This window comes from Myiozetetes cayanensis, unplaced genomic scaffold, assembly GCF_022539395.1.
Source record: "Myiozetetes cayanensis isolate MyiCay16 unplaced genomic scaffold, myiCay2020 scf1, whole genome shotgun sequence".
Taxonomy (NCBI): domain Eukaryota; kingdom Metazoa; phylum Chordata; class Aves; order Passeriformes; family Tyrannidae; genus Myiozetetes; species Myiozetetes cayanensis.
In genome coordinates this window covers 32,816,796-32,844,611 of record NW_026086604.1, presented here as the reverse complement: position 1 = coordinate 32,844,611, position 27,816 = coordinate 32,816,796, and the positions used below count along the sequence as shown (strand labels likewise).

General features: G+C 37.4%; 1 protein-coding gene across 2 annotated transcripts in view; it reads left to right on the top strand.

Moving 5' to 3' along the window:
* PREX2 (phosphatidylinositol-3,4,5-trisphosphate dependent Rac exchange factor 2) overlaps nucleotides 1–27,816 on the top strand; it is a 171,171-nt gene that overhangs the window by 125,997 nt on the left and 17,358 nt on the right. For both annotated transcript variants that reach the window (XM_050316271.1, XM_050316280.1), the window contains exons 35-37: nucleotides 4,179–4,293; nucleotides 16,022–16,088; nucleotides 18,122–18,312. In XM_050316271.1, the coding sequence (XP_050172228.1) occupies nucleotides 4,179–4,293; nucleotides 16,022–16,088; nucleotides 18,122–18,312 (373 nt within the window). The remainder of the gene's footprint in view (nucleotides 1–4,178; nucleotides 4,294–16,021; nucleotides 16,089–18,121; nucleotides 18,313–27,816) is intronic.

The window sequence follows — 27,816 nt, the reverse complement described above, 5'->3', positions numbered from 1 at the left end:
GTGTTTTGCTTTTCACATGATGCTGTAATCTTTTCTATTGCTTCATATTTGAGGATTAAATTGTTGTCCCCTGAGAATTCTGTCTCTTTAAAATGTTATGAAGAGTTAAATAACATTTTCAGGCTTTTGTAGTTATTGCTCTGCAAAAATTAGAAAGTAAGGAATGGTGGCGCTGATGCTCAGACTATTCATAAATTAGAGGCAGCCTGTGTTAGCAGCAGTGTCATTACGGTCATCAGGAGCGTGAAGTTTGCTTCCCTGAAATGGTGAATGTGAGCTGCTGATTGCCTTGAGCTGCCTTTGATTTCAGAGGGAGCTGAAAGCACTCCCTACCTTGTGAAGGGCTTCAAGGGCCTATGAAGAATAGGCAGAAGTCAGGCATACAAATGAAGGTTTCAAGAAGGGCTTGGTCTCTGATAGATAAGCAGGATGTAAAAGGCAATAGTGAACAGAAAGATACATGAAGAAATAGCTGAATGTACTATAAAGTTAAAATACACCATTTTTTTAAAATAAGATCCCCGAAGTCTTATTTTTAAACAAACTAATAAAGACTTTAGTATATTTCTTTTGAAGAGATTGATTTCAGTCATAGGGGAAAATGAGAATGCCGAGCAGGAGACATGTTTCAATAGAGCAGACAAAAAGAAAAGAGAACAGAAAATACCTTGGTTCAGCTGAATTCCTGGAAATAATAAATTTTTTAGATTCAGGAGGAGATTCAGTGTGCTACAGGATTTATTTTGCAATTTTTTCCCCTTTCTATTTCTAGAAGCCCAAAATATTTGCTTCTTTGGATAAGCATATTTGTACTCAGTTAAAGGAAAAGGGCAAGGATCTATTCAAGTGTTTACATCTGCTTAATAATTTTCAGTGGTATAGAAGTTTTCTTCTTTCTCTATCATATCAAATTTCTTTAATTTTTAAGGACGTCCCTCTAAAATAATCCATTAGACTCCAAGAATAAGAAATCCTGGATAAGAATTAAAATCTTAGTGGTTAAATCATTATTTCATGCGGGTTTTAGCTCATTAATGAGTGGATTGGGATTCTATTTTTTACTTCTTTCCTATGAGGTTTGGCTGAGCTGCCATCAAACTAACTCAGTACATTCCCATCTGTAACTAAAAATCATTAGCTAAAAATGTAAGTTCCTTGTGAAGTGAAATTTTGCTTCCCAAGCTTATCAGAGTTGAGCTGTTTCCTGTCTAAAATAAAATGGTTTATGATATTTTCAAATGGAACATTTAGAAAATGATGTTTTTGGAATACTTTGTCAGAGACACAGGTAAGTGTACATCAGTCTCTTTATCTCTCTGTTGCTCTATTCTGAGTGGCATAGCTCCATGCCTAAAATTACAAGTCTACATATTTGCAGGATTGGCACTGTAGACATTTTTTCAAGTTTCTTTAATGTTTACCTTGGCTATATTATCTGTCTCTCCATTTATAAAAAACAGTTTTGTGCAACCATATACCTAAGTGTGTATATGTTCAAATGGATCCTGATTTGTAGGACTGGAGGCTGAGAATGTTGAGATATTGCTATTGGCATTTGGATTCTCTATTTCCTACATTAGAATTAAGATCCCAGCAACAAATAAGCTTAATGAGAGACACTTTATTTAAAATTAAAATTCAGTTTATTTAAAATTCTATATGGTTTTTGACATTTTTCAGTTTTTCATAGAATCCTAGAATAATTCAGATTGAAAGGGACCTCAGGAAATCTCTGGTCCAACCTCTTGCTCATAGCAGTGTCAGCTGTGACATGAAACCAGGTTGCTCGAGTGTCTAACAAATAGGATCTTGCAAACACCAAGGGCAGAAACTGCACAACTTCTTAGGTAGTCTGTTACTCTACTTGACTACCCTAATGGTGAAAAATTGTTTTCTTTCTATCGAGTTGAGACATCTGTTGTTTCATTTTATGTCAACTGTCTCTTGTCATGCCAGCATGCACTGTTGGGAAGAGCTGGCTCGTCTTAATGGCCCTTCTACTCAGCTCTTTCTGGTTGGTCAGCAACTTTCACATTCTGAGTAAAGTAAGGACACTTCTTCCAGCCTGTTGGCCATGCTTTTGTTAATATGGTTCAGGAGGAGGATCTTGTCCATCATGGTTGCCAAAGGACACTGCAGGCTTATGTTCAGCCTGCTGCCTAATGTGACCCTGCGCTCCTTCTCAGCAGAGGTGCTCTTCGGCTCTGTCTTTCCAGGTGCAGGACTTGACATTTGTCCTTGTTCAGTTTCACGAGGTTCCTGCTGGATTTCTCCAGCCTGTGTAGGGCCCTCTTTATGTGGGCCTGCACTTGAATATATTCACTGCTTCTCCCAATTTGGTACTTGCTGCAAACTTGATTTGCTTCCTCTATGTCAGCGATAAAGACATAGAACAATATAGATCCCTGTGCTTTTCTGCTGTTAGTGGGCTTCTAGGTAGACCTTGTCCCATTAGCTATTACCCTTTGAGTCTACCCATTCTTCCAGGTTGTTTTCCCCTTTGGTTTTCTATACATTCAGACCATAATATATCAACTTGGGTTGAAGAATACCATAAAAGACACGTTTGTAAGGAAAGCTTCCTTACAGAGAGCTTTCTAATGTATTGGGTAGAAAAATGTTAAGCCCTTCAGAGAGGGGAGAGCCAAAGCACACAGTGTGGGAGTGCTCGCATGCACCTGTGAGCGTGGCCCCCGCAGAGGCAGAAGTGTGCGCTCCAGCCAGTCCTGACAGATGACTGAGTTTCCCGGTTGGGTAATCTAATTGGATAAAACCAACTTCATGCCAGTAAAATAAGCAGTAGGGATTATCGGTTCTGTTTGCACTAACATGCTGTTGTAAATGGAGTTCAGTGGATATTTTTGTGTGAGCTTTCTCATGTGACTTAGTGCCAAGGAAGTTAAGAAGCAAGCCTGTCTTTTGAAATTTAATATTTTTCACACAGAAGTAGAATTACAAACTCTGAAAGCGCAGAGAGTGCAATTTGCATGTTCTTTCACGGTGAATAAATTATTTATTAGCTGGTCATATTAAGCAGTACAAGCAGAATTAATATTCTTTGTGGAGCTGAAGCTGTAAGACAGCAGCATTCTTCCATCAAAACTCTTCTTATTGCTTGCATTTTCTAATGGGGTGATGTATTCTTAGAATGTGTATGGATTACTAAAGTGACCATATTCCTAATTGTAAGGTCTTTAATGCTTGTCCCCAAAAACTTTCATTTCAGCCTCTGGTTTATGTCATAATAAGGTTCACCTCTTAATGGGAAGATCTTTATTTTTACAGTGCACATTTTCTTGAGAATCTTTCAAACACCTGATTTGACTTCACTAAAGAGAAGGTTACACCCCATGAAGCCCCTAAAGTAAAGGGTCTCGGGGACTATTTTGGGGTTTTTTTGCTTTTTGTTTTTTAAATCTTTTGCTAGGAAAACCACCCCAAAATGGAATGGTAGTGCATTCATTTTTTCCCCTCTTTTTAATTTCTGTGCAATGTTTGTAGGAGGGACATAACATCTTTCCTTTAATTGAAGGGTTTTTTTGTTCCTGAGTTCTTGTAGCAATATTCATTCTTGCTTTGGTAAAGTGAATACAGCAAAGGTGGACACGAACAAGTATTTGACTTCACTTACCTGAGCCTTGAAAAGGAACTTCTTGGGCATTTTCAGAAATACAAAGTTTGCTTTACTTGATCTAGAGGAAGGTGGTATTCACATAATCAGAGGGAACAACTAGAGGTTCAGGTGCTCCATATCTCCCAAAATTGGACTTTGTGAGAAGCTGTTAGGTCTCCCTCTGTGAAAGTAATTGCTGCATTAATCCTTTATTTTCACTGCTCCACCACATTCTACTATTTTATTCTGTAATATATCAAAACTAAGCCCCACATTTACATTCACAGGGCAGGAATACTTTAATTAGAGCAAAGGAACTCAAATTAGCACTCTCCTTTATATTTTGCACAGGGCAAGAAATACAATTTTTCTTGTAAATGAAATCTCTAAGGGAGATCTGTATGAATTTGATGACATATGGAAACAGCTCAGCCATCCACAGTAAGGTCAAAGCCTCAAGGTTAAAAAGTAATTCACTTGTGTGTGAACAAAACTACAAAGAAGGCAGTTACTAAATATTTAATACTGGTCTTTCTCTTTTCCTTTCCCCTTTCTCTTTTCACAGCACTGGAGAGCATGGAAGGATACTATTACAGAGACAATGTCTCAGTAGAAGAATTTCAAGCTCAAATTAATGCAGCCTCACTAGAAAAAGTCAAGCAGTATAACCAGAAACTACGGTGAGTAATAACTCAGCTTAGTTTACAAAGATCTGCTTTTCAGTTCAGTTTCTGTGACACATCTTTAAACTGAAACGTGTTGTATGGTGGTTGTTTTTTTGGTGCATAATTGAATAAGATCCAAGATTCATGGTTCCGACTTTTCAGATTTCTGCACTGTTAAGTTACTTTCTCCAAAATTGTTTTCCCCTGAAAGCTTTAGATATAGTTGCCTCGAGCTGCTTGTGCTAATGCGTAGAGAAAAGAGAATGTCTGCTTGATCACAAATAGAGTATGAGAATTGCTGAACATTATGATCTGATTTTACAGACCATAGTTACCTAATTTCTACAGAATAGGATTTGCAAAATAGTGCTGTTTTCCTCGAAGCTTAGCATCTTTCTCCTTGCACCCCACCATGCTAATGGGAATACATAAATATTTGGATACCTGCAGCAGCATCAGCTATGGGTTACAGAGTACATACTTGTAAAAATTATGAAGCTGTGTATTTCAGTAAATATTTCATTAAATATTCTGCATATAAGGACAGACTTTCTGCTGTACAAAATAATCTGTTAGTTATGAAGTAAAATAATGAAGATGGGTACATACACTACTCTTGCATCTCACCGTATCTGTGAAAAACACCTGTTTGAGTGTGCTTACATGGCACACGAGCTGAAGATGTAAAGGACTGTGGTAAAATCACATCCATTCACTCTTAAACTATCATTTCACTAGAAAGATAAGGCAGTTTTTAAAAGCAGCAGAGAACATGAGTTAAAAAAAAGGTTAAGGACAATGGAGGAGGGGAAAGAAGATAATGAGTGTCCCTTTTTGCAATTCCTTCACCTGTTGGTCCACTCCTGTCTTTGGAAGATTTTCTTCATGGATCTTGCAAAAGTACTTCTCTATTTTGTTATTAAAGCAATGGAGTTTCTAGATTGTGCTTTAATCTAAGTTCTACTATAACAAAAGTGATTTTAAAGCTAGCTGCATTCAGTGAGTATGTTATATTTCATTTTATTGGTGACATCTCTGTCAGTGCACTTCTATGTCAATGACAAATGTATTTATTTAGTCTGTTTTCCACCTTCTTGTATTAGCACTTCCTGTTTGGGGGAAAAGTTCCTCCTCAGTGTTTATGTGACAAGGCTTATGTTACAAATCAGTGTTAAGGAGCCCTTTGGTCATGCCAATATTTGGCCTAGATGAAGTCAGCTAGTGTTAGAAAGAGACTGTATCAGTTGGGCAAGGCAAGACTTTTTGTGCTGTTTTTTTCTATGAATAGGACCAATTTAGCCTCCCATGAAAATCCTTAAAATGAATTCTTCTTGACTCTGTGCTCTGGTGTTCCCTTGCTTACCTCATGTGTTAGGTCCTCCATTCATGCTGTGGCTTTAATGAGGTACATTTCTCTTACGGGGTTGTGACTCACAGCTCTGATCAGCTGCTAAGCTTCAAGGCCTAATTTTGTGAGAAGTTACCATGAAAAAGTTATCATTCAACAGAAATTACCGTGAAGATCTCTGCGCAGTCACAAGAACAGGAAAATTTTGGTGTTTTTTTTTCCAGCCCTCTAATGTCTGTTCAGAACGTTCAGTAATTGATTTGTTTGCTTTCTGGTGAACACTACCCATTTCTTAAGTGAGGCACAAACAGCTTCAGGAATTAACTGACATAATGTGAAGAGGAAAAACAGAAAAGCAGATGCTTCATTCTTGTTCTGCTGTTTGCTAGCCTGTGTAGGTGTTTGGCCAGGATAATCTAATAAAGTAGAAAGTAACTACAGCAGCAAAAGATATTAACATTTGGATAATTGCTCCAAAGAAGAACAAAACGTGAAATTGAATATTCCCTGGAAACGTACTCAAGTGCAATAATACTGAAACTCTTCAAGTGGAAGAAATCCTGTGTGCAGTACCTCTTAATCAATAATAAAATAAGTCATTCAAGACACAATCCTTAAACCATTCTTTCTCCATATAAAAGGAATGCATTGCTTGCTTGTGAAATGACCATCTGATGACCATCATATGATCTCTCCGTCACTACAGCAGCCAAAGCAAATGGGAGCAACAGCAAAGGAAAAAGCAGTTGGAGAAGAGGATGGGGACAAGTGGGAATGAAAGCAGAGGTTGGAAGTGACACTTTCAAGGCACAGCCAAAGCATCCATTGATGAGAACTCTTGATACATTTTCAACTTCTCTTATTCCTGATGCATTGAGATAATAATGCTCCAATAATAATGTGAAACAGAAGAGACCACTTTGTTGGGTATGGTCCCACTTGCAAACAGAGTTGTTGACCTAACTTGGTATGCATCTAAGCAGGACAGTAAATTAAAAAATGAGTAGTACCTTTACTCAGCCACCTCTTAATTTCTTATAGTAAATTCTTCTTGAAGTTTGAGTACATAGAATATTTTGGGGTGACAAATCGGATAGTGATGTGTGCTTTAAAAGAATTAATTTCTGAATTATTTATTTGAATGAATCAAAAGATATATTAGTACATTTTTACTGGATTTCAGGAAGGATAACCATTATCTATCGTACAAAGTCAAGAAGCTGAACACTTGCTTTTATTGCAGACTTCATTCATATATATGAAACTCTGACCAGCTTTTCCACAGTGTCAGAAGTGATGCAATAAATTCAGGTGCAAAATTGCCCTCCTTGACACTGATTTGAGCATTATGAGACCTTCTGTCTTTCATGGTTCTTGATTTGGGGCTTTTACAAATACTACCTCAGCTATGAAATAGTCATTGATAGGATTACCATTTTTATGAGAATGCATGAAAGACAGTGGAAAATCAGTTACAGAATTTCATGTTTATGTGGAATGGAGAGAATGTCCCTCCATCTTCTGTAATCCACTTAGCTGTTTGAATCTACTTAGGGAACTTTTATTCCAAGACCAGCTGAAGTTGAGTTTTTCTACAATTCCTCAGTCAATATCCTGTACCCCAGCAATATGTTGGAAGTCCTTTACTGAAATAAAGGTGTTATTAAAAAAAAAAAAAAACCAAACAAAACAACTAATGCCTAGTTTATGAAATCTCTGAAACTGCTGAGAAATACTTAACATCTGACCTACAACTATTATTAATAACTATTCTTATTCTCTTACTTCTTTTTCACAGATCTTTTTTTTTTTATAGTTCACCAATTCTGTGACACTGATAAGGAAAATAAAGTTATGTTCACATTCCGTTTGTGAGCTGAACTGGTGCTAGTAGTTGCTTGAGATGTAAATTTAACATCATCAAATTGTTTGCTAATGAGAAACACTCAGTACATCCAAGTGAAAGTAATTAGGTCAGCAGAGATTTTCAAGATCATTATTACTATGTGTTTGATAGCTCAGCAGTTGTCTTCTAATTTAGAAGAGGACTAAAAAGAACCTGTGTATCTGACCTTCATGGAGGTTCATATTAAGTAAGCCCATTCTGTATTCTCCTGCCTCCTCCCACTTGTCCCCATTTTCCTTCTTTGGTACTCCTTGACTTTCAGATAGGCTGTTTCCATCCTGACTCAGTCCTTTTGCTGTTACAGATACCAGACACCATTTCACTTCAACAGTGCACAGCACAATGCTGTTCAAGTCCATGATTACTACAAAAGCTGATAGGAATAACAAAATCTCAGAAAAGCCCTATATTTACTTGGACTGCTTGGTTGATTTAAGTATTCTCTTGCCAATCTTGAATCATGTAATTGTAAAAGCACGAGGGTAAACTTAAATTGTAATTTTTGAAGCATTACTGTTTTAGAGAATTATTTCTTTAAAATACATTCTGTCCTTTGAATATAGTTTTTATATTTGGTAAAGGTCTATTTCCTGCAGAGTGAGATTCAATATGGTAACTATTACTGCATTGCATAGAAATGAATCTTAAGGTCCTTACTGTGATCAAAAGATTAATTAGAAGCTGGGACAGACCCTGGTAGACAGGTTAGCTGGATGGCCATAATTCAGCTAATCCTTGGACTGAATAGTGGCTTTAAAACATTTAGTTGGATGTGAGAACAGTTTTTATGCTTGGACAAATAATGTTTTGGATTAGGTTCCTGCAAAAACTAGTCTGTTTTTAAAAATGGACTTTGAGTGTAGGAATGAAAACTTCTGCAATGTTTGTCCAAGTTATCAGAATTTTGTACTTTGTGGCCCAAGATGGGACTTGGACACTACAGTAGTAAGCTTGCTCTACCAGTCTTCCTTTCTCTGTGAGTATTTGATGTTTTATCAGATTAGTCTGTGGTTGTTGTATGTATGAATTCTCATTTATGTGTCCCTCCTATGACATTCCATTGAAATGCCATTTTCTACAGGTGCTCCCGTTTAGCCAATTAATCAGAAAAGTCCAGGCACATCTGCTCTGCTCCTTGAGAGGTTTTTTTTTTGCTGGATGTGTCTGTGCACACAAGGGATGTATTGCAAAGGCAAAGAGGATGTTCAGGGCACAGGTCTTTCAGTGAGGTGCAGGGCTCTGGCTGTACTAAGTATGCTTCCAGCTTCTGGGTCTCTTCAGGACACTTTTTTCCATTATTGACTGCAAGACCAAACTACAGTTGACTGTAGGAGCTGAAAACTGCACATTAATTTATCTATTTGGATTCCAAAACTGTCTATGCAGATAATTTTTAGTTGATGAGAAATCAGTGAAATCAGTGGCTTTTAGATACATAAGCACTTTTAATGTTTCTTCAGCACCTATGCTTGCATTTAGACATCTAAACACCTTTAACATTTGTTTCCTGATGTTATGGTGGCTAAGATAGGGAACATTCAGAGAAGAAAAGGAAAATAGATCAAAGGGAGGTTAGGAGAGCTTAACTTTCCCATTAATTTTCTTTTATCCCCAGCATGGCACTTTCTTGTGACACCCCTGACTATATGATGACCCAGTTCTTTACACCAAAGATAGGATCATGCTGTGGGAAAGACAGCTGAGGGTTCCTGTACAACCCCACCACTGGTATGGGTGCTAATTACCACTGTGTAGTAATTAACTCATCTGTGCATCAATAGAAAAGAAAAGGTCTGGAAAAAATGTTCCTTGCTTCCTGCCTACCGTTCTCTGTGATTTGGAACTGTTCTTTGAAGTCAGCTGTGTCCAGGTTTATTGGCAGCTACTTCTGTAAGCCTGTTGTACTGCCATAATAGAAGAAAAATTAAAGCGAGCAGTAAAGGGAAAAGACCATTTTTGTGGGGTTTTGGGGGGAGTTTTGTTTTTGGGTTTTGTTTTTTTTTTCTCCCATGTTGCTGCTTTCTTGGATATGATTTTAGGAGGTAAATGGAAGTCTGTATGCTAAGGAAGCAATTATAATCAGTGAATATAATGACAAATGATTTAGCTAACTACCCTCATTACATTGAACATCTGATTACACTGAATGTAATATTTGTCACTTTAAAGAGTTTCATTTACAATGTAACTTCAAACAATTTCTCTGTCTGAAGCCTGCTGTATTTATTTTATGTCATAAGTAGTCCTCCACAGAGCAACGGCAAATTTAATTGAATTCTTTATTTAGAGATGTTGCAATTCATGAGGTTTTCATATTGTTGGGGTTTCTTGTTTCATTTAATTTTTAGAAGGATAAGAAAAGGAAACTATTTCTGTCCCTAGAATTTATGCAAACATGGAACAAAATCCATCTGAGGAACGTAACATCTCTTTTATTTATACACACGTGTATACATGCACAACAGCTTCTCATGATACAGGCTGCTTGGCAGGCTGATATTTTCCTTATCCTGTATAATTCAGTCAAGGCAGAAAATAGATGTGATGGCACTCGTGGCTTCAGGCTGAACTAAAATTCTCTAATAGTTGCTTTGCTATAAATGAGCTACAATGGCATAAAGGATGTATCCACTTAGAGATAGTCAATTACTATGAAAGCAAGAGCTTGTCTGTCTCTGAAACAAACTGATGAGGGCTCGAGGCAACACTTGTGTTATCACAAAGACCAGATCATATATCAATTCCTATAATAAATTCATGAAAACCCACCTTAAAACTGACAGATTCCGTCCCCCACTGTTTCCAGTGGAAAGCTTTTCCAAACCAAGCTGCTCATGTGGTTAAGAAGCTTATGTTGCTTGTCCTTGTGCCACTCTTGTCCTGTGATTTTAGTCTTTCTCTCCTTCATGTCTGCTCACTTCAGTGAGCAACACGTTAATGAGCAACTAACAGTTTTTGTCATTGCCATCAAATTCAGAAAAAAATGACCTGAAGAGAGTTACAGGTTTCAAAGCGTGATTTTGTGATAAGGCTTTCTTTTTATTGCAGAAAAAAGCAGATGGAAAACTGTTTTCTTGTACTCAGTGCTACATGTTTGATTCATAGCTTTGTATTCAAAAAAGCAGTAGTAAAATGGGGCTGCAATGCTACATACACACATTTATCATGTATTTTATGACTATAAACGTTGGAAATCTAATGCCCCTTAAATTTTTAAGATGTGTTTACAAATGAACTAGAATCTTGTGATTTAAGTCTCTCTAAATGCAAAATCTTTATGAAGGAGAGATTGAAAATTAAGTTCTACTGAAGGACGTAACAAGGAAATAATAGCTTGTCTCCTAATGAACTTAATGAGAAGTATGTTAGGTAGAACAGAAATGAAGATTCATTGCATCTAAGTGAAGCGAGACCAGAGAGAGAATAGAGAAATCCAGGGCAAAATAAATTAAATTTATCTAGCTGGTCTAAAAGATACTGCCAGCTGGCTTGAATTTCACTTCGGGGTTTTTTTTTTCCCTTTCAGTTCTGTGCTCATTCTGTGAATGTAAATTCATTTTTTGTTTGGACTTTTGCTACAGTATGATCAGTATTTATTATTGGTGGTGTTCTAAAGTTACGTGTCTTGATAGATTATATGTACGGAGTCTTTGCTCACTGAGGTGGTCATCTAGTTCATCCTGCTTGCTTTATCCTCTTCAAATGCAGAGAACATAGATCTGCAGTGATCAAAGGTGGAGCCTTTTCTTTCGCTCTCGTCACTGATAGGAGTCCAGCCCAAGCCTGCAGCTTGTACAGCTTGTAGCCCTAGTTGAAGTCCTGAGAACCCAATGACTATCTGGCACGTTGTCTTTTTTAACAGTGTGTTCCATGTCTGGAATATCAGAAGCTAAAAAGAATACATCCACTGTCTGAAAGGCAAATGTGGAACCGATTAGTCAGCATTATTTTGTTCAGTGTGGATTTGTCTGTTTGGATAACGATGGGATAAGCAGGAAGGCAGCTGTAATTGGTCTGTGGCGCAAGAACTTCCCTTTCACATCACGAAAAGGATGGTTTCAAGTGCTTTTGGATGTAGGTAGAGATGCTGGAGACTAGATTTCCTGGAAAATAGGGGTTAAAAGAGGCAGTATGTGAAGAGTGGGCAGTGTTACGTAGAGAAAATTGGATTTGGAATTTTTTTTTCCTTTTCTTTTGTCATCCATAGCTTTCCGTCTTCACATTTCTACACTCACATTTCTGAGATCCCCTGTGCTTATAAAGGTTTGAGAGCAGGGTTGTGAAATGCCTGCTGGGACAGAAGGTCTGTTCCTTTGTCAGTGTCCTTCTCGGTTTGCACCTCAGTTACTTGTACTCATCCTAATGCCAGTTTCTCAACATGCCTTATTCACAGATGGGAGAGAGTTTAAATCTGTGGAAGATGAGTAGTTTAGTGAGATGCTGCAGTCTTGCAAGAAAACTCTTATTAAAGAAATACAAAAGTATGTCTGCACGTAGATGCAAATACATAGAGATACTGTTTGTCTATGTCATAAGTACATGCTTTTTAGATTGAGCTGAAGAAAAGAATTAGGGACACTAAGTCCAACACTTCCCGACTCTGCGCCTCTGTTCCTTTCTTAGGTTCTTGACTATGGTTTTGTAAATGATCTTGAATATCTTGTGACTGAGGGATTGAAAATCTAGTAGAATTAAGACATTCGTCTGTTGAAGACATTATGAGTTAATTTATTTGTATGCCACAGTGATGCAGAAAATGTAAAAGACTGAATTCTTTTCCTCTATAAAATCAAAGTAAAAGCTTTCTAGATTAGAACCCCCAACTGACCTTTTTTTAATGCCATAACCCAGTTACTTCCCCCTCTCTTACCACTTCTTTACTATCCTTGTATTTTCAAGACAAGATTACCAATGCCTAGGATAACCCTATGTGTTTACTGAAACAGGAAATTGAGAATAAGACTGTGTGCTTGGATTTGCTTGAATTATTTGCATTACTCAGGAATGCGTCTCTCTGCAGGTCTGCAGCCTCCTTAGGGTTCCATTTGCAATATTTTAAATTTTCAGGATTTTATATGTCTGTGTCAGTTTTGGAGGGTACCCTGTAAAATGCTTCACTAAGAAAACATCAGTACTGCTGCGTCTCCTTTGTACTTAAGTTTTGGAAAACATCTCAGGATAGCATTCATCTTGTGATAGATTTTTCTTCTTGAACCCTAAGATGTTTGTTACCTTATCCCAGTCTTAGTTTTCCCTGAGATACTTGTCCCAATATTTGGCATTGTTACATAGGGGATATCCTACAAAACTGAAACACAGCAATACTCCCTTGTAGATTTAGTATTGGATTATCTACCTTAAAAAAAAAAAAAGAAAAAAGAAAAAAAAAAAGGCTTTTCTGCTACATTTTAGAGAAATTGTAAGGCTTTAAAAGCAGAAGTAGCGTCACATTTGGAGACAAAGAACTATGATTTCATTCTGGTTCATTTTAAATGGATTAGAAAATATTGTCTAAATTGGGCAGTGTGCCAAGATTGCCATTAACTTTTCCCATAAAATATGATTAAGGACCTGTACAAGCATTTAGTAATTAAGTGAAGTGCTTTGGAAATTTATATGCTGTCCACAGTTTGTCATGTTCTGTAAAATACTGAAGACAGTTTTTATGAAAAGCAATAAAAATAAAGCACTTGAGAAACATCTGGGAGTGTTATCTGATTGGGGAGGGGGGAATAGTTTTACTTGTAACAGGATGCTTCGATATTTTTAAATGCATGTTCTGTATAGTTGATTATTTGTTTGTTGTTTAGGTTAATGAATAATTGACTGAATTAATGGAGTAATTCCTATAATTGTATATCCCATTCTAATGTCCATGTTGCTTCATTTTGTACCCTGAGTTAATTATTTTCTATGTACTCCATTAATGTGTGTACTGTTCTATTTTTGGTTTCTGGTGTCATTTAATGCAGCTGAATTTGCTGAAAGAACAGTCCAAAGAGAATGAGAGTGCTGAACAGACTCCAAATGAAGCAGGTTTTCCTATCACATGGCAGGAAAGAGCAGTATAGGCTTTCAGTGTGATAATGTTCAGTGGAGAGCAGGGTGATGCTTTGTTTTCCAGCTTTGCTAACAAGGAAGAAGGTTGGTCCGATGCTGCTGAGGTAGCTTTTATGTGCTGTGGCCCCTCAAAATGATTTATGAGTAGTTTTCTCTACAAACCTCTTTTCCTTTCAATGGTCTCCAGCTTCCTTTGACACAGAGTACATTCTGGATCATGCAACAGGCTTAATGGAATAACAGAACTAGATTAGCTTTGCTGGGCTTCCTGGAGGGATTAATTCAAACCTTAAATTAAGGAGAAGATGTTTTTCAAAACTATAAGGCTATAGGAAGAAAATTCTACTAGAATTAAAGGTGGATGGATTATTTTATCAACTCAATTATTCCAAATTATTGAAGAATAAAAGATATTCAAATCTGCAGTGTGCATCCCTGCCCAAAAGGCAGCAAAGATGGTGAAGGGGTTTGAGGGGAAGCTGTAGGGGGAGCAGCTGAGATCACTTGGTCTGTTCAGCCTGGAGAAAAGGAGACTGAGGGGAGACCTCATCACAGTCTCCAAATTCCTTGTGTGAAGGGAAGAGGAGGGGCAGGCACTGATCTCTTCTGTGTGACAGGACTCAAGGGAATGTTCTGAAGTTGTGTCAGGGAAGGTTTAGGTTACCCAGAGGATGGTTGGGTGCTAGAACAGGCTCCCGAGGGAAGTGGTCACAGCACCAAACCTGACAGAGTGGAAGAAGTGTTGAGAAAATATGCTTGGGTACATGGTGTGACTCTTGGGGATGGTGACAGCTCATAGCCCTCTATGGAGGGTTAAGAGCTGGACTCCATGGTCCTTGTGAGTTCCTTCCAGCTCAGCATGTTCTGTGATTCTGTGATTTAGTCAGGTCTGCTCCTTGTGCACAGGCAGTGGAGCTGCCTGTGTCACATCATAGTGATACCTTAAGGTTGTCACTGGAGAATATCTTTCTTTTTTTCCTGTATCTTCCATAGTTCAGTGAAGCTTGTCTTGTTTTGTTTTATTTAAACCTTGCCCAGAGCTGCTGCAGTGGTAGCTGTTGCCTGGTTCTCACTGGATGCCTTGTCCAGGCAGGGAGGCCTACCAAATGTTTCTATTTTTAGCTGCCACAGGAGGTTTTAGGAGCTTTACAACTAGCAGAATGAGTTTTGTGATCAGAGAATCACAGAATAGTTTGGGTTGTAAAGGACCTTAAAGTTCATCTGGTCCAACTCCACTGCTATCGGCAGGGACAGGGCTTTTTTTAAGTGTTGCTGCAGAGGCAAACCCCCCTGTGATCTTGTCAGAGATAAGTAGGATATTTCCTCTGTCTATGAGATGGTTAATGATAGCTTCTCTGTGATGAGCAATTAAGTTGCTTATAAGCTGGAAAGTTAAAAAAAAAAATTCCTCTAGGTCTCCTGAGTTGGAGGAGACAAGAGAAGAGCTCTGTGCTTCCTGTGTGCTCTTTGCTGAAGAGCTGAGTAAGAGGAAGGGATCTTTGTTTTAGGAGAGGATAGTGTGGAAATCCTCTGTACAAAATGTCAACCTCCTTTGTGTCACACATAAATTAGTCAACTTTATATTTCAAAACAGCACATGATGCATTTGTCCATTTTATATAAACTTCTTCTGGGACTATTCATTGATAAGGGAAAGGTTGTAAAAGGAACTGGAAGAATATGGGTTGATACACAGTGGATAAACCTGATTAAGTATGCTTTGTCTATCACAGTTGTGTTCTGCAGGTAAATGACAGTTTTCTTTGGCTTTTCCTTTCATGCATTAGTTAACTTTCAAAGAAATGTGTGGAAATTGTAAAGAAAGGCAGTTTGTTTTTCATTTGCACATACATACATGAGTGCACGCATTGCAAATGCCATTTTGCTTGTATGTTGCATATTTGTCCCTCGTAAGGTTTTTGCTTTTTTGTTTCTTTTTACATTGTGAACATATATATGTTTCCTCTGTCAGAACTGTGTTTTGTGTTTGGGATTCTGCTTTTACATTATTGCAGTTACAGAGAGTGAATACAAAAAAAGCTTGCAGTGTGTGAGGCTCAGGCACCTGTTTTTCCCAAAGTCACTATTAAATTCTATACAGTTGCCACAAACTTTTTCATGGATTGTTTTGGTGAAAATCACTTTCAGATCCATTTTTCTCTGATAGCTAGACATTAAAAATTTGCACTGTACTGTCAAAGAGGAGAGGGACAGTTTTTGTCTCCAGAACAAAAAATGTTCCTTATTACTTGAAGAGTGATACTGCCTGTTTATTATTGTATTACTCCTTGACCCTCTCTTAGCATAAGGTAAAAAAAATTCCAGCCTTAGGATGGTGTCTAACACTAGTCACTTCACTTATGTACATTTTGTTCAGGAGCTTAAACAGTTAGCAGTTTTTGCCTTACTCTGTCTGTTTGTTCTTTCAGGGCATTCTACCTGGACAAGTCAAACTTGCCTCCAAATTCAACATCTAAAGCAGCTTATATAGATAAGGTAAATAAAAATATTAAGTGCCTAATTAAACTTTCTATGTTACACACTGTGTTGTCAAGGCTTTCTTAATTCCATCAAAAAATTGAATTATTTAAAGCTGTGGGGAGAGAGGCAGGGAAGGGAGGAGCTCTCTTGCAGCATTTTGTCGCACCTGTGTTTTAGAGGTAGGTGGTGCCCTCTGTTTCTGTATCAAAAGATGTGGCAGGAGGGTGTCTATGTGTTTGAGAAGAGGAATCATAATTTTCCTTTTTCACTGTGCTTTCAGAGCAATGTAACTGCTCTAAGAGCATGTGGGGTGGGATAGGGAAGGAGAGGTGCAGGCAGAAATTCTTTGTTCTGAATGCTGGAAGCGCTTTTCCAAATTAAGTACTCCTTCAGCATCCTGCTCAGAAGGCTTTCTTCTGAATTTTCTCATTTAGGCTTTCTTCAAATGCTTTCATCTGTCTTTAAACTTCTGTGGCTCAGAGATCCCAGGGGCTATGAAAATTCGTTTAGTGCTCTCTCCTGCTGTTGGAGAGTTAATGCCTGTACTGCAGCCCAATAGGGGATATAAAGAAATTCCTAGGGTCTTGCCTATGCTGACTTCAAAAGTGATTGAGCTATTGTGACTTGAGAAATAATAGTGATCATCAGCTGAGCCCTGTGACAGACTAAAATGTTATGTCAGTGTCATCCAGCATTGCTGTTAACAGACTGATAGTTCCTGTTTCTTGGATCCATGCAGGACTGCACAGGAGGGAAAGGCATTTACCTCTCCTTCCCTGGGGACTGAGCAACTTAACTTGCCATGCAGTCACAGGTGCAGCAGGGGATGTTCAGCTGTGTGTGAAATGCTTGTTACCCCTAAACCTGTTCCCTATCTATTTCAGTGAAAAGTTCAAGGGCAAGAGAAAAGCATCTCACAAATCCAGATCTGACCAGGGGATGCTACGTTAGGCTAATGAATTTATTTTGCAATTGGAGCAAGCCAAGAGTGAGTGCATGATTCATTTTTGGCTGCACTTTTCACTTTATTGTCCATAGCTTTGCATTAGTAAATGATACCATCTAAAATTAATTTAAATGGATGCAAGTTAAACCAGTAGGACCTAAACCAAGTTAAATCCATTTGTACCCAGTTTAAATATGCAGTTTGTTATAGTTGATTTACTTGACTTCTGTGCTTTCCAATGAAGTAAGTATCATATAGGAGCAAGTGAGGCTGCCATTTCTCTGACTGTTAAAACTGTCTTTAGGGAATGAATCTGTCTTTCAGAAGATTAATTCTTTGAGCAGCACAGGGGTTTGTTGGAATCTAGGTGTTTCTGGAATAAAGGGAAGTGGGAATTTGGAATTATGAGGTCTGCAAAACGTTATTGTGAACAACTTGTGTACATAAAGCACCATGAAATACTGTTTTCATTGCTAGACCACTCTTGAAGGATCCTCTTCTGACAGCAGCCTTGCACTTGAAGTTGCCTTCTTTATTAGGTGGATCATTAATTTTTAGTACAGTAATCCTGGGATCATTTTAAGTCCTGCTACAAAGTTAACTGTTCTTGCTTTGTGGTATGTTTTTGACTTGTGTTCATTTTTATTTTTTGATGTTGTTAGTCAGAATTAGGAACTAGATATTTGATAAATAAAGGATAGTGTTGTCATAATTATAAGCTGATTTTCTCCGCATGTCAATTAACCAGTCTTAGTATTCCTCCTGTATCTGTGTGTGGTTGTGAGTTACCTCTTCATGGCTTCTCTTCTTTGCCCAGTCCATTAGTGGATATAGCCCTCATGGGTCTGTTCAGTCTGTTGAAGTGAAGAACACTTCCATAGGCAGGCCTGGAATGAAACAATCAGTGATGGTAAGAATTGAAAAGTTTTTAGAAGTTGTCTTAGGTCATATAACAGAATATTCTCTGTATTTATGTCATGGAATTTGGCTTTGGCTTTCTCAACTAGAGCAGGTATTCCTCCTGTGATGACCTATTCTTTTAGAGTATTTCATGTGTTCTCAGTAGCAAATATTTAAATAGTTCTCACTTCCTTTCTTGCAGCTGATGAGGCCTCTCAATTGCTTGGATGAACTTTACCGACTCATAGGATCCTTTATCCGATCCAAGCGCACCGCTGCCTGTGCCTACACTGCGTGCAGTGCTTCTGGAGTGGGATTGCTTTCCGTGTCATCCGAACTCTGTAGCAGGCTTGGAGCTTGTCACATCATTATGTGCAACAGTGGAGTTCACCGGTATGACAAATTTTTTTTTTCCCCTCCATTGGTTGCAGTCGTTCATGCAGCTGTTGCAGCTTGGAGACCACTGCTCTTTATAATAGAGGGATCTTACACTAAATACCGAATATCTTAAACTAAATATCTAACATACTTGAAAGATTTTTGGTGAAATTCTAGAATTGTGTTTGCAGTGATTGACAAAAATGAACAGTGAGGTTTTGCTTTGTGCAGTTGTAAAGGATTGTTCCTCATTCGAGTCAGTAAAAGGCAGAAATCTGAATTGCTAAAGCAGAAAAAGCAACATTACCTAGATGAATGCCACCTCCTAATACAGGCGAGAAATGCTGAAATTTGTATTTACTTTGTATGCTAGAGGGAATAATAGTAGAGCTTGTTTCAAGGAAAAAAAAAGAAACTTAAGACATACGCATTTCTGCAGGAATACCGTACGATAACTAGAGGTTCAGCCTGTAGAGCAGTTGATATGTTTAATACAATATCAGAAAATAGACTGACCTATAATCAACTGATCTTTATCATCAACTCTAAGAAATTTTATTAGACAAATATGTATACGATAATAACATCATTACAGACATCTCTAATATTCTCTTCATGCTCCAGCTGGGCAAATTACAATTTTCTTGGTCCATTCCACTAAAAAAGAAAAGACTACAATTGGAGGAGGGGAAAAAAACCCGACAAATAAAAGAACTAACGTAACAAATAATCTGATGCTAAATATCTGTGCACTTTTAATAAGAATTCCAAACTGTAGATCAGAAGTAGGAGTATGTTAACAATGCTGCTTAGTTTCTGATCTATGCAAGTCCTTATTTTAGCAGACTTGGTGACCAGTACCTGGTGTTAGAATGAGTATTACTTTCTCTTCATTTTAAGTAATATCCTTTCTTTAACAGAGCTTTGATGAGGGAAGAAAAAAAAAAAGGCAATTGTAACATAAGCTTCAATGGAGATTAACAGGCATGAAAAAAAGGAAAAGCTCCATATATATCCAACACCATTAAATTGTACAAGGACAGTGCTTGCCATTTGACAGTTTGCAACATATTATTTGAATTACTCTCTGTCAATTATACAAGTGTATGTATCATGCTGTATACCGCACTTGATTTTAGGTAATAGCAGAAAAAAAGCTGTATTATGGAACACTAGTCACTATATCAGATGAAGGTGGAAATAATATATAGCATGGGCTGTCATAATGCTGTTGTTTCAGAAGGCCATGAAGCTATAAAGTTTTTCTCTTTGTCTTGGTTTCAGTTTCATGTCTTTTGTGATCAGAAGAGACTCTGGGCTTAATTCTGCCATTTTTTTATAAAGCTGAAAAAGACTGCCTCTGGGTTTCATCACCGTTTCATGAACTCATTAGTATATTCGTGCCAAAAATCCGTACAGTTTAAGAATAAAGTCAGAACATCTTTAGTAGCCCAAATAATCTATTACCCTGTAGTGTGTGGGTCACAAATTATTCTGAGTAGTTTGGTGACTGAAGATGTGGTTTGCTTAAATCTGAACATGAGCTGTTCTCAGATGAAAATAAATCATTCATCAAATTTCTGCTCAAAACTAGGGCTAATTCAAAGATATAAACTATTAAATGTTTATTCAAGTATATTTAAACCCCTCAAAATATTAGAAACTCAACATATTGAATATAAAGACTATATTATCATGGGAATGGGATTTAAAAGTGCTACATCTGGGTTTCCATCTAGATGTTAAAGGACTTAACATCACCTATTTACATAAAGATGCAAAATACTTCTCTAAAGCATATCTAGTTCTGCTTTACAGTGAGTCCATTTAAGCTCTGGTACTAGATACAGTTACTTCATTTGTGCATTAATACTGCCTTTGTGGCTGCCATCTGTTCAGAGAAAGAAACATCGATTGTTGGCATTATCAGAGGTATTTTAAGAGAGGCCCTCCAGGAAAAAGGAATGGATTACTTGAGAATTTTTATAGGTACTCAGGAGTTTGTGCCCAGAATTTCCAAAAGTTCAGAAGAAAACTTGTGCATTTAGAAACTAGGAGGGATTCATGCGCTCGTATTTTTTGAAGTGGCAAAAGCTGAGGAAGATTTTTAACAACAGTTTCCTGAAGTTGCTGTTGTGCATACAAACTGGATGGATGAAGCTTTTCCTCAGCATCTGGAGTCACATAAAGTCACTTCATGAGCTGTTTTCGCTTTCTGGCCTCCCTAGGCCACATCTGTATAGTCCAGCAGTAAGTAGGCTCTGCTTTTTGACATTCTGAAATTGCCTTTGCACTGACAGCCAGATCAAGGACTCGTGACTGTTTTACAGCACTATGCTACGGATATTAAAGAAATTGAAAACTGGTAATATCTACAGATGCTACTTGGTAAACAGATGGGGGAAAGATGTGAATTGTCCTTGTCAATTAAAGTTTTAAAATCTATTCACTTACCAGTCCTGCCACCTTAAAAATTAAGACTTGGAGCAAGGTCACCTTATGCTTTCTTTTGAAAAGCCCTCATTTTAGCACAGTTTCTGTGATTGGTCTCTAATGGCAGTGAATGTCTGAGAGTCTGTGGAAGAATACAGGGTGCTCTGCTCCTCAGCATCTTTCTTTTGTTCTCGGGCAGTGGGAACTGAGCAAGCTATTAATCTGTCAAAGTTTAGATATATTTAATAGATTTTTTTATATGTATATATTTCCCTCACTCAATTTATCTATCTGTTACTGAGCTGACTGGAGAACCCTGTCTGTGTTTACTCAGCTTAGGTGTCATGGATTGACGGGGGCAGAGGGAAGATTCGGCCACCATTCCTACTAACCAGACTCAAGTCCCTGATAGCTTGTGAGGGAGGCGCTGGTTGGCAGTCCAATGCAGAAAAGGCCAAGAACTATGAAACAGCAGCTTTGTCTGCCTTGACAGTGATTGCTGATCTCTGGATCAGCAGTGTCTTGGTTTCTGACTTCTCTGTGATCCGTATTAAATTGCTTTGTACGCTGCACTAGGCTAAAACAGCTTGACAGAGTTCATACTTTGATCCCTATATCCAAGATAATGCTGGGGATTTTGAATTGCTGGTGATTGCTTTGCTTTGATTTTTATTATGGCAATGTGTTTACCAATTTACATTAGAGCCTGCAATCCTATATCTATTTCAGACAGCAGTTCTTTTCAAATACATTTTGATCACCAGAAGAACAAGAATGGGGGAAAATAAGTCCCTTTAACCTTCACTCTCCTAAGTGATGTGTCAATGCTACAAAACTCCCCTTGGGTTATCATACATCAGGAACAGGGCTCAAAATTAGTTCATAAAATCAATAGTTTGCATTTCTGTTTTCCATTTTTTGATCATCCATAATTATATTCCTGCCTGCTAGTCAGATGTCACCCTGTAAACAACACTCTGCTTTCTTCACTTGTGTTCGTTCTTTTTGAAGTTGTAATCGATCTGTACAAATGTAGGTGATGAAAAGGCACTTTTAAATTTTATTGAATCATGATGCTAGCTCCTGCTTGAGGAAGAAGAGCAAGACTGCACCACACAGACATGTCCCAACCTCTTTCCTTGCCAAAATGAAATTAGGTGCAGCAGCTGCAGAAGTCTGTTCAGGGACTATAGGCCTTACAGGCTCAAAGGAATCCTTTAAAGCATCCAAATGAAACAAATCCCAAGTTTATTTAAATTTTTGCATTTCCTGGAGGATCAAGAGCAAAGTCATTTGTAATCGTGATGAACCCCAGAAAAATCACCATCTTATTTTCTTTTCTGGATTTTAATTTCCCCTCGAGAAATTCTCTTATTAGCGTTACCATCCTTCAAGCAGTGGGTTTCTGGCTGGCAGGCGCTCAGCTGAGTGATGAGGCAGGTTTTGCCAAGGGTTGATTATGCTGTCTCCTGTAGCTGGCACCACTCCTGCAATCCAGCTAAACCTGCTTCATCTTCCACATTGCAAAGCAGAGTAACACCATAAGCTGTCCATCATGGCCAGCTGCCTTTCTGTGAATCAGGTGAAACAAGGTGAAAAATAAGTACTCTGAATTTGTGTTCTGGACATTCAAAATAATTTTTCCTTCTAAATTATTGTAGAAATTTTTCTTTGGGAGTTTAGTTCTGAGCTCAGTGAGTGTGTGCTGCAAAAAAAAAAGTCTCCTTGAAGTTTTTTGGCTGTATTTAGGCTATTAACTCCACAGTAAGAAAGCTGCTTTTGGGGATTAATGGGACTGCTTTCAGGAGGCAGGTCAGCACAGGCTGAAAAACCACTCTATGCTCTTCTCCAGCCATCTGGTCTCAACTGTCCTTTCAGTCCTGTTCCCTTCTATTTTTTAAATTATAGTTCTGTTATGTCTATCTACAATTAGTGTATTTTTGTGACACCTACTGAGGTATAAAGAAATTTTTCTTTTTCTAAAATAGTTTAGGATAATTGAGTATTTCATTCTGTGATGGCTACTGAAAACAGTTACATAATTTTTAAATCTGTGAGAATTTGTCTTAAAATAAATAAGACATTTAGCACAAATAACTTCTTCCTACAGTGGTGATCATTTTATTTTGCTCTATATTTGCCTTTTATAGGCAATCTGGTACATTTTTGCTTTGTTTTCTTTTAATACATTGACTATAGTCTTACTGTTCTTTTGCATGCTTTAAATTCTGGGACACTGTTTTGTTTAAAATGCAATCTGAAAATGCAGGGAAGCTCATAAAATGCACTGAGACATAAGATGGATCTAAGTTGTTACTAGTATGGATTTCAAGGTGGCCTTTTTTTCTATTTAGACTCTTTTTAACGTTATGGATATTTGACACACAACTCTATCACCATGCTCTATAGAATCATCTTCTCACGCTTCAGTTCCTGCAGCATTGCCTTATCTGCAGTCCAGGTCTTTGAATCTGATTTTTTTTTGTACAAAAACCTGCTACAAAACCTGCTGCATTCCAATAAAAAGAGAATAAGACATCTTGAACAATCTAAAATTAAAAAATGAGCCAAATCTTTAATTTTCTGGCATGGAAGAGACTTAAGGTAATAACCTTCACTGAACCATTACAAGACAGGAAGTAAATGGTAATTTTCTAGCGGATTTACGTGCCTTTTTACAGGGGAAGAAACCTTTAATCTGAAAGACTTTCTGCACAGAACAAAAGGTAATGACCAAAGCTGGAGTTTCAGATGACTTTAGATTTTGTTTCTTTGTTTGTTTTTGCAAGTATTAACGGAAAATGAGTAAATAAAATGTGCAAGGGAACACTTTGAATCTTTTGGAAATGTTCTTTCATTAAGCAAAGAATATTTAATAGTGGAAGTGCCTCCTTGCAACATTTCCAGCTGATTAAAGGTGGCAAGATCTTACAGGAAGAATGATTCTGAAAAACTCCCTGCAGTTTTTTAACACTGACAGATGATGTATGATGAAAAGAAGAAATAAGTATGCTTTTTTTCCCTTCAATTTCTTTGAAAAGCTCTCTGTTTGAAAAGGAAGAATAGTCACATTTATTTCTGAAAATAGATTGGATGACAGTAATCTTTCAAATTAACTACAGTAAAAAGTCAGTATTTCCTACTGCGTGTTTCATGCTTCAGAATTAAAAATTACTAATATTGAATCTAATTCACCTGATGAAAATATATTTGTAATATACAAAAGAACTCATTAACCAAGGTTAGGTGTGAAGTATGGCTAATACATGCTTACCTCTCAAGACTAATTCTCTACTTGATAAGTTCATACCATCTACTTCAGCAAGTCAGAAATCTCCTGGTAGTTTGTGTCTGAAAATATCTGGTAGAGCTGGGTTTGGTTATCCTGTCATAGGATGGTGGATGTGTGCCTTTGGAAGGAAGTTGGAATGCCTTTATTCCGAGGTTTATACAACTACATAATCACAGTGGAGCCTTTTGGGAACAAAATCTGTGCATGCTGATGCTTAATGGATAAAAGGCAGAAGATCCCTTAACCATGGACTGCCCATTCGGTGGGGTAGTGGTGTATGTTCCACAGATAGTTGCTTTTTGAAAGGTTTTTATGATTACTGAATCGTTGTAAAGGAATAAATATACTTCATGTGCAGAGTAATGACTTTCTGTATGTTGGATTAGCCTTCAGTGGATGGTTTCCATCCAACACTGATTTTAAAGTAGTGGCTTTTCCACACTGGCAACATCTCAGCTTCACAAAGTTTCATAAAGGACCTAAGTCCTGAACTCCAGTGGAGTTTACTGTAATTGTAAAATACGGTAGTGTAGTTTAATGTATGAACTTCATGCTCATTTTCTCTCTAGTACTTAATGGCTGGCCCAACTCGCCTCTCCCTGTGAAAAGAAATTCTCTTCAGCAAAGTTTGGGTATATGGGCACAGAGAATGCCAGCTTCAGTTTTACTTGCATGGAGACATTGCTGGGTACACTGACTTAAATAATATTTGGTCTGTAAGCACTAATTTAAATGACAGCAGAAACAATGAATACTTATGGTTTAAAAGGTGGTCAAATGTGTGATTAGCTTATGATGTACAAGAAGAAGAGTAATTAAAATAATAATAATGGCATTAAATTACACATTGTGTAGAAGGTTTAGGTTTTAATTAGACTAAGCACCCATGCACCCTTTTCAGTTTTTTTTTCCTATTCACATAGCCAGAACATAATTCATTTTGACATCTCTGACTGTGGTAACTACTAAACCAATTTGTTTCACCTCATCTTTTCTATTCAGGACATTTTTCTAAGGAATGTTTTGGTGCATCTTTGGATGTAGGGTGGCTGAAAGCCTAACTGAAACCTGAAAATTAATTGAATGATTTAGATTCTTTTTACTCTGGTAACGTAGATATACACTTTGCTGAGTGGCAGCTCTGTAGGTAGGGAACACGAACTCAAATTATTTTTCCTTTCAAGTGACATTGGACAAGCTGTTGTGAAATAATCAATTTCTGAGAAAATTGAAGTATTTTTTCCTATTTTGCAACTCCATTTTCAGTATGGATGTGTGTCTATCCAACTGATTTGCAGCCTTTTAGTGAAAATCACATCCAGTCAGAAACAAATGGACTATTGGTGATAGAAAATGATTTAATCTCATTTTTTTCAGGCTTGTTTAGGATGGTTTGATCCAGAAGATGTTTGAAAGTTTGTATTTAATCTTCACATCAGTACTTTCATGACTCATGGGAGACTGGGGATAGCAGGCAGGGGCTGGGAGCAGCTGCAACCCCTTCTGTTTCTTGGAAACCAAATGGATGAAATAAGGAATTCTCAGCCCAGTTGTCCTGGGAAATCCAAATGTCTCTTCCTTGCTGCTGTAATCTGTCAAGGCAGGGAATTTGTCATTCTAACTGACATAAATTCTGAGATGATGAATTTGAGTCTTTTGTTTTTCTGGCATAAAAAAAGGGATGATGGGAAAAGATAAGGAGTGAGAACAGATTTTGATTTGTTTGCACTTTGAAATATATGGATTTGGGCTTTATGCTTCCCATAACAGAATGCTATGAAAAGCACTGAAGGAGTTTTTCCCTGAATATTTTCCCTGTTTGGTTCGTCTGGGCTGATTGCACCCAAATGACCCAATACTTTTGGTGGTCAGAACTACTTCCAGATTGCTTTGTAAACTTTAATACCATCTGCTTATCAGCTCTCAAAATGGAGGGAGAAGAGTAGATTATTATATACCACAAGTATTTGCTGACAATCCTTGATATTTAACCTTGCTCAGGCCACCAGAACAGTCTTAAAATATGAGGAATAACCAACTTTCATATTGTTTAATGAAATTTTAGAAGCTATATTGTTTTGAATTTGCTTTTGCTTGATCTCTTCATGCTGGGCATCCTTATTGCTGAGGTACTTCCAGTTACGACTTTTCCATGCTACCATCTGATTTTTTGTGTGTGCATTTGTGTTTTTCACAGCCCGTTTCCAGGGCAGTTTGATTTGTGATAAGGGATATGTACTAATTAAAACACTATTTGAAGGGCTGGGAGAAAGCACCAGCATGTAGATACATGTGAGTCACCATGTAAGGTCTACATGATCAGTTTTATTAGAGGATGCCATCTCACTAATTTGTTGTTCAACTAAAACAAAGCTATTTGAGTGTAGTTGGGCTTTGTATTTAGAAAGCAGTAACCTTATTTCATAATCACAGGACAAAACCCATAACCAATAACATGTATTTAATTCTGCCATTCATCAGACCTCTTACGTGCCCTAAAAGGAACACAAAATCTAGTGGTATTAAATAGCACCTCTAATGAAACAGTATATTGAAATGCAGTCATGTCACTGATAAATTTTAACAAATTTTAATATATGTTAATGAGTAAGAAGTTTTTTTAAAAGAAAAAGTGGATGTATCTAGCCAGCATTACTGTAGGACTTCACCTCAAATGTAAAATATTCTATTAAAGAGGTGTGATAATATTTAACATCACTGCTGTCATCTTGAGTGTCTTTGCTACTGATTTCATAGAATATGTTAAAATTACTATCCTTAGAATCACTATTCTTATTTTCTATGACTTGAGATCTTTAATTTTAGCATAAATGTTTCAGGATTGTATTGTAGTTGTTGCCTACTTCCATAGCAGCCTCTTAAAGAAATCTTTATTATGCTATTTTACTCTTTTTCTCTGCTTTTCCCACTCTGGTTTTGTCTTTATCTACACACTTGGCAACTATATTTCTGAATCGAGATTGGCATTGTCAAAATGTGGAGGTCTTATAATGTCCATGATCGCCAGCCATTTCATCAGGTTTTGGAGAGGGAACAGCTTAGCAACAGTTTGGCAGTCTTTTTCAATCACAAAATTGCACATAATTCTTCAAGCTGACCTTCATTTACGAGGTTGCTAGTTCTGATTGATGCATGCAGAATATGATTTTTTTGGTTCTTTAAGTCTTGGGGTTTCAGGAAGATGGGACATATGGGAAAGTTGGCTCAGTAACTGCTTGGTTGAAAGTGTACTTTGAGCCCATTAGCACCTATTATACCTACTAAGAAACTTTTTACCTTTTTTTCTGGCTTAGATAACACCAGTCAAACTACATTTCAGATACTTTTGCTATTTTCCATTGTCAGTGGGACAAAGCTTCCTTTGCTGTATGGTCTTGAAGGCTGTATGTTTAGATTTTCGTGCTGGCAAATATCACGAGCATGTACTTTGTGCAATATTTCACCTTTCAAAGACAGAATGAAGTCACGGTGTTTAGAATTTTTAATCTAATTCTTAGCTATCTTGCACCCTAATCAAACACATAACACAAAAGGTCAATAGATTTTTGCCTCCAGTTAACTCTGAGGTCACTGTATACATGGAACTAAGGAATGAAAATTATTTCATGATCAAGGAAAATCACTTAGCTTATAAATTTTTAATGAAAGGCCATTAATAAAGCTACACATCAAATTAAGTGTCTTCTACATTCACTACTGTGAAACTTTTTACAGCCCAGAAATTAACTTAAGCAGCATTTAAAATGTGTCAGGGGTTTGGGTTTTTTTCAGTA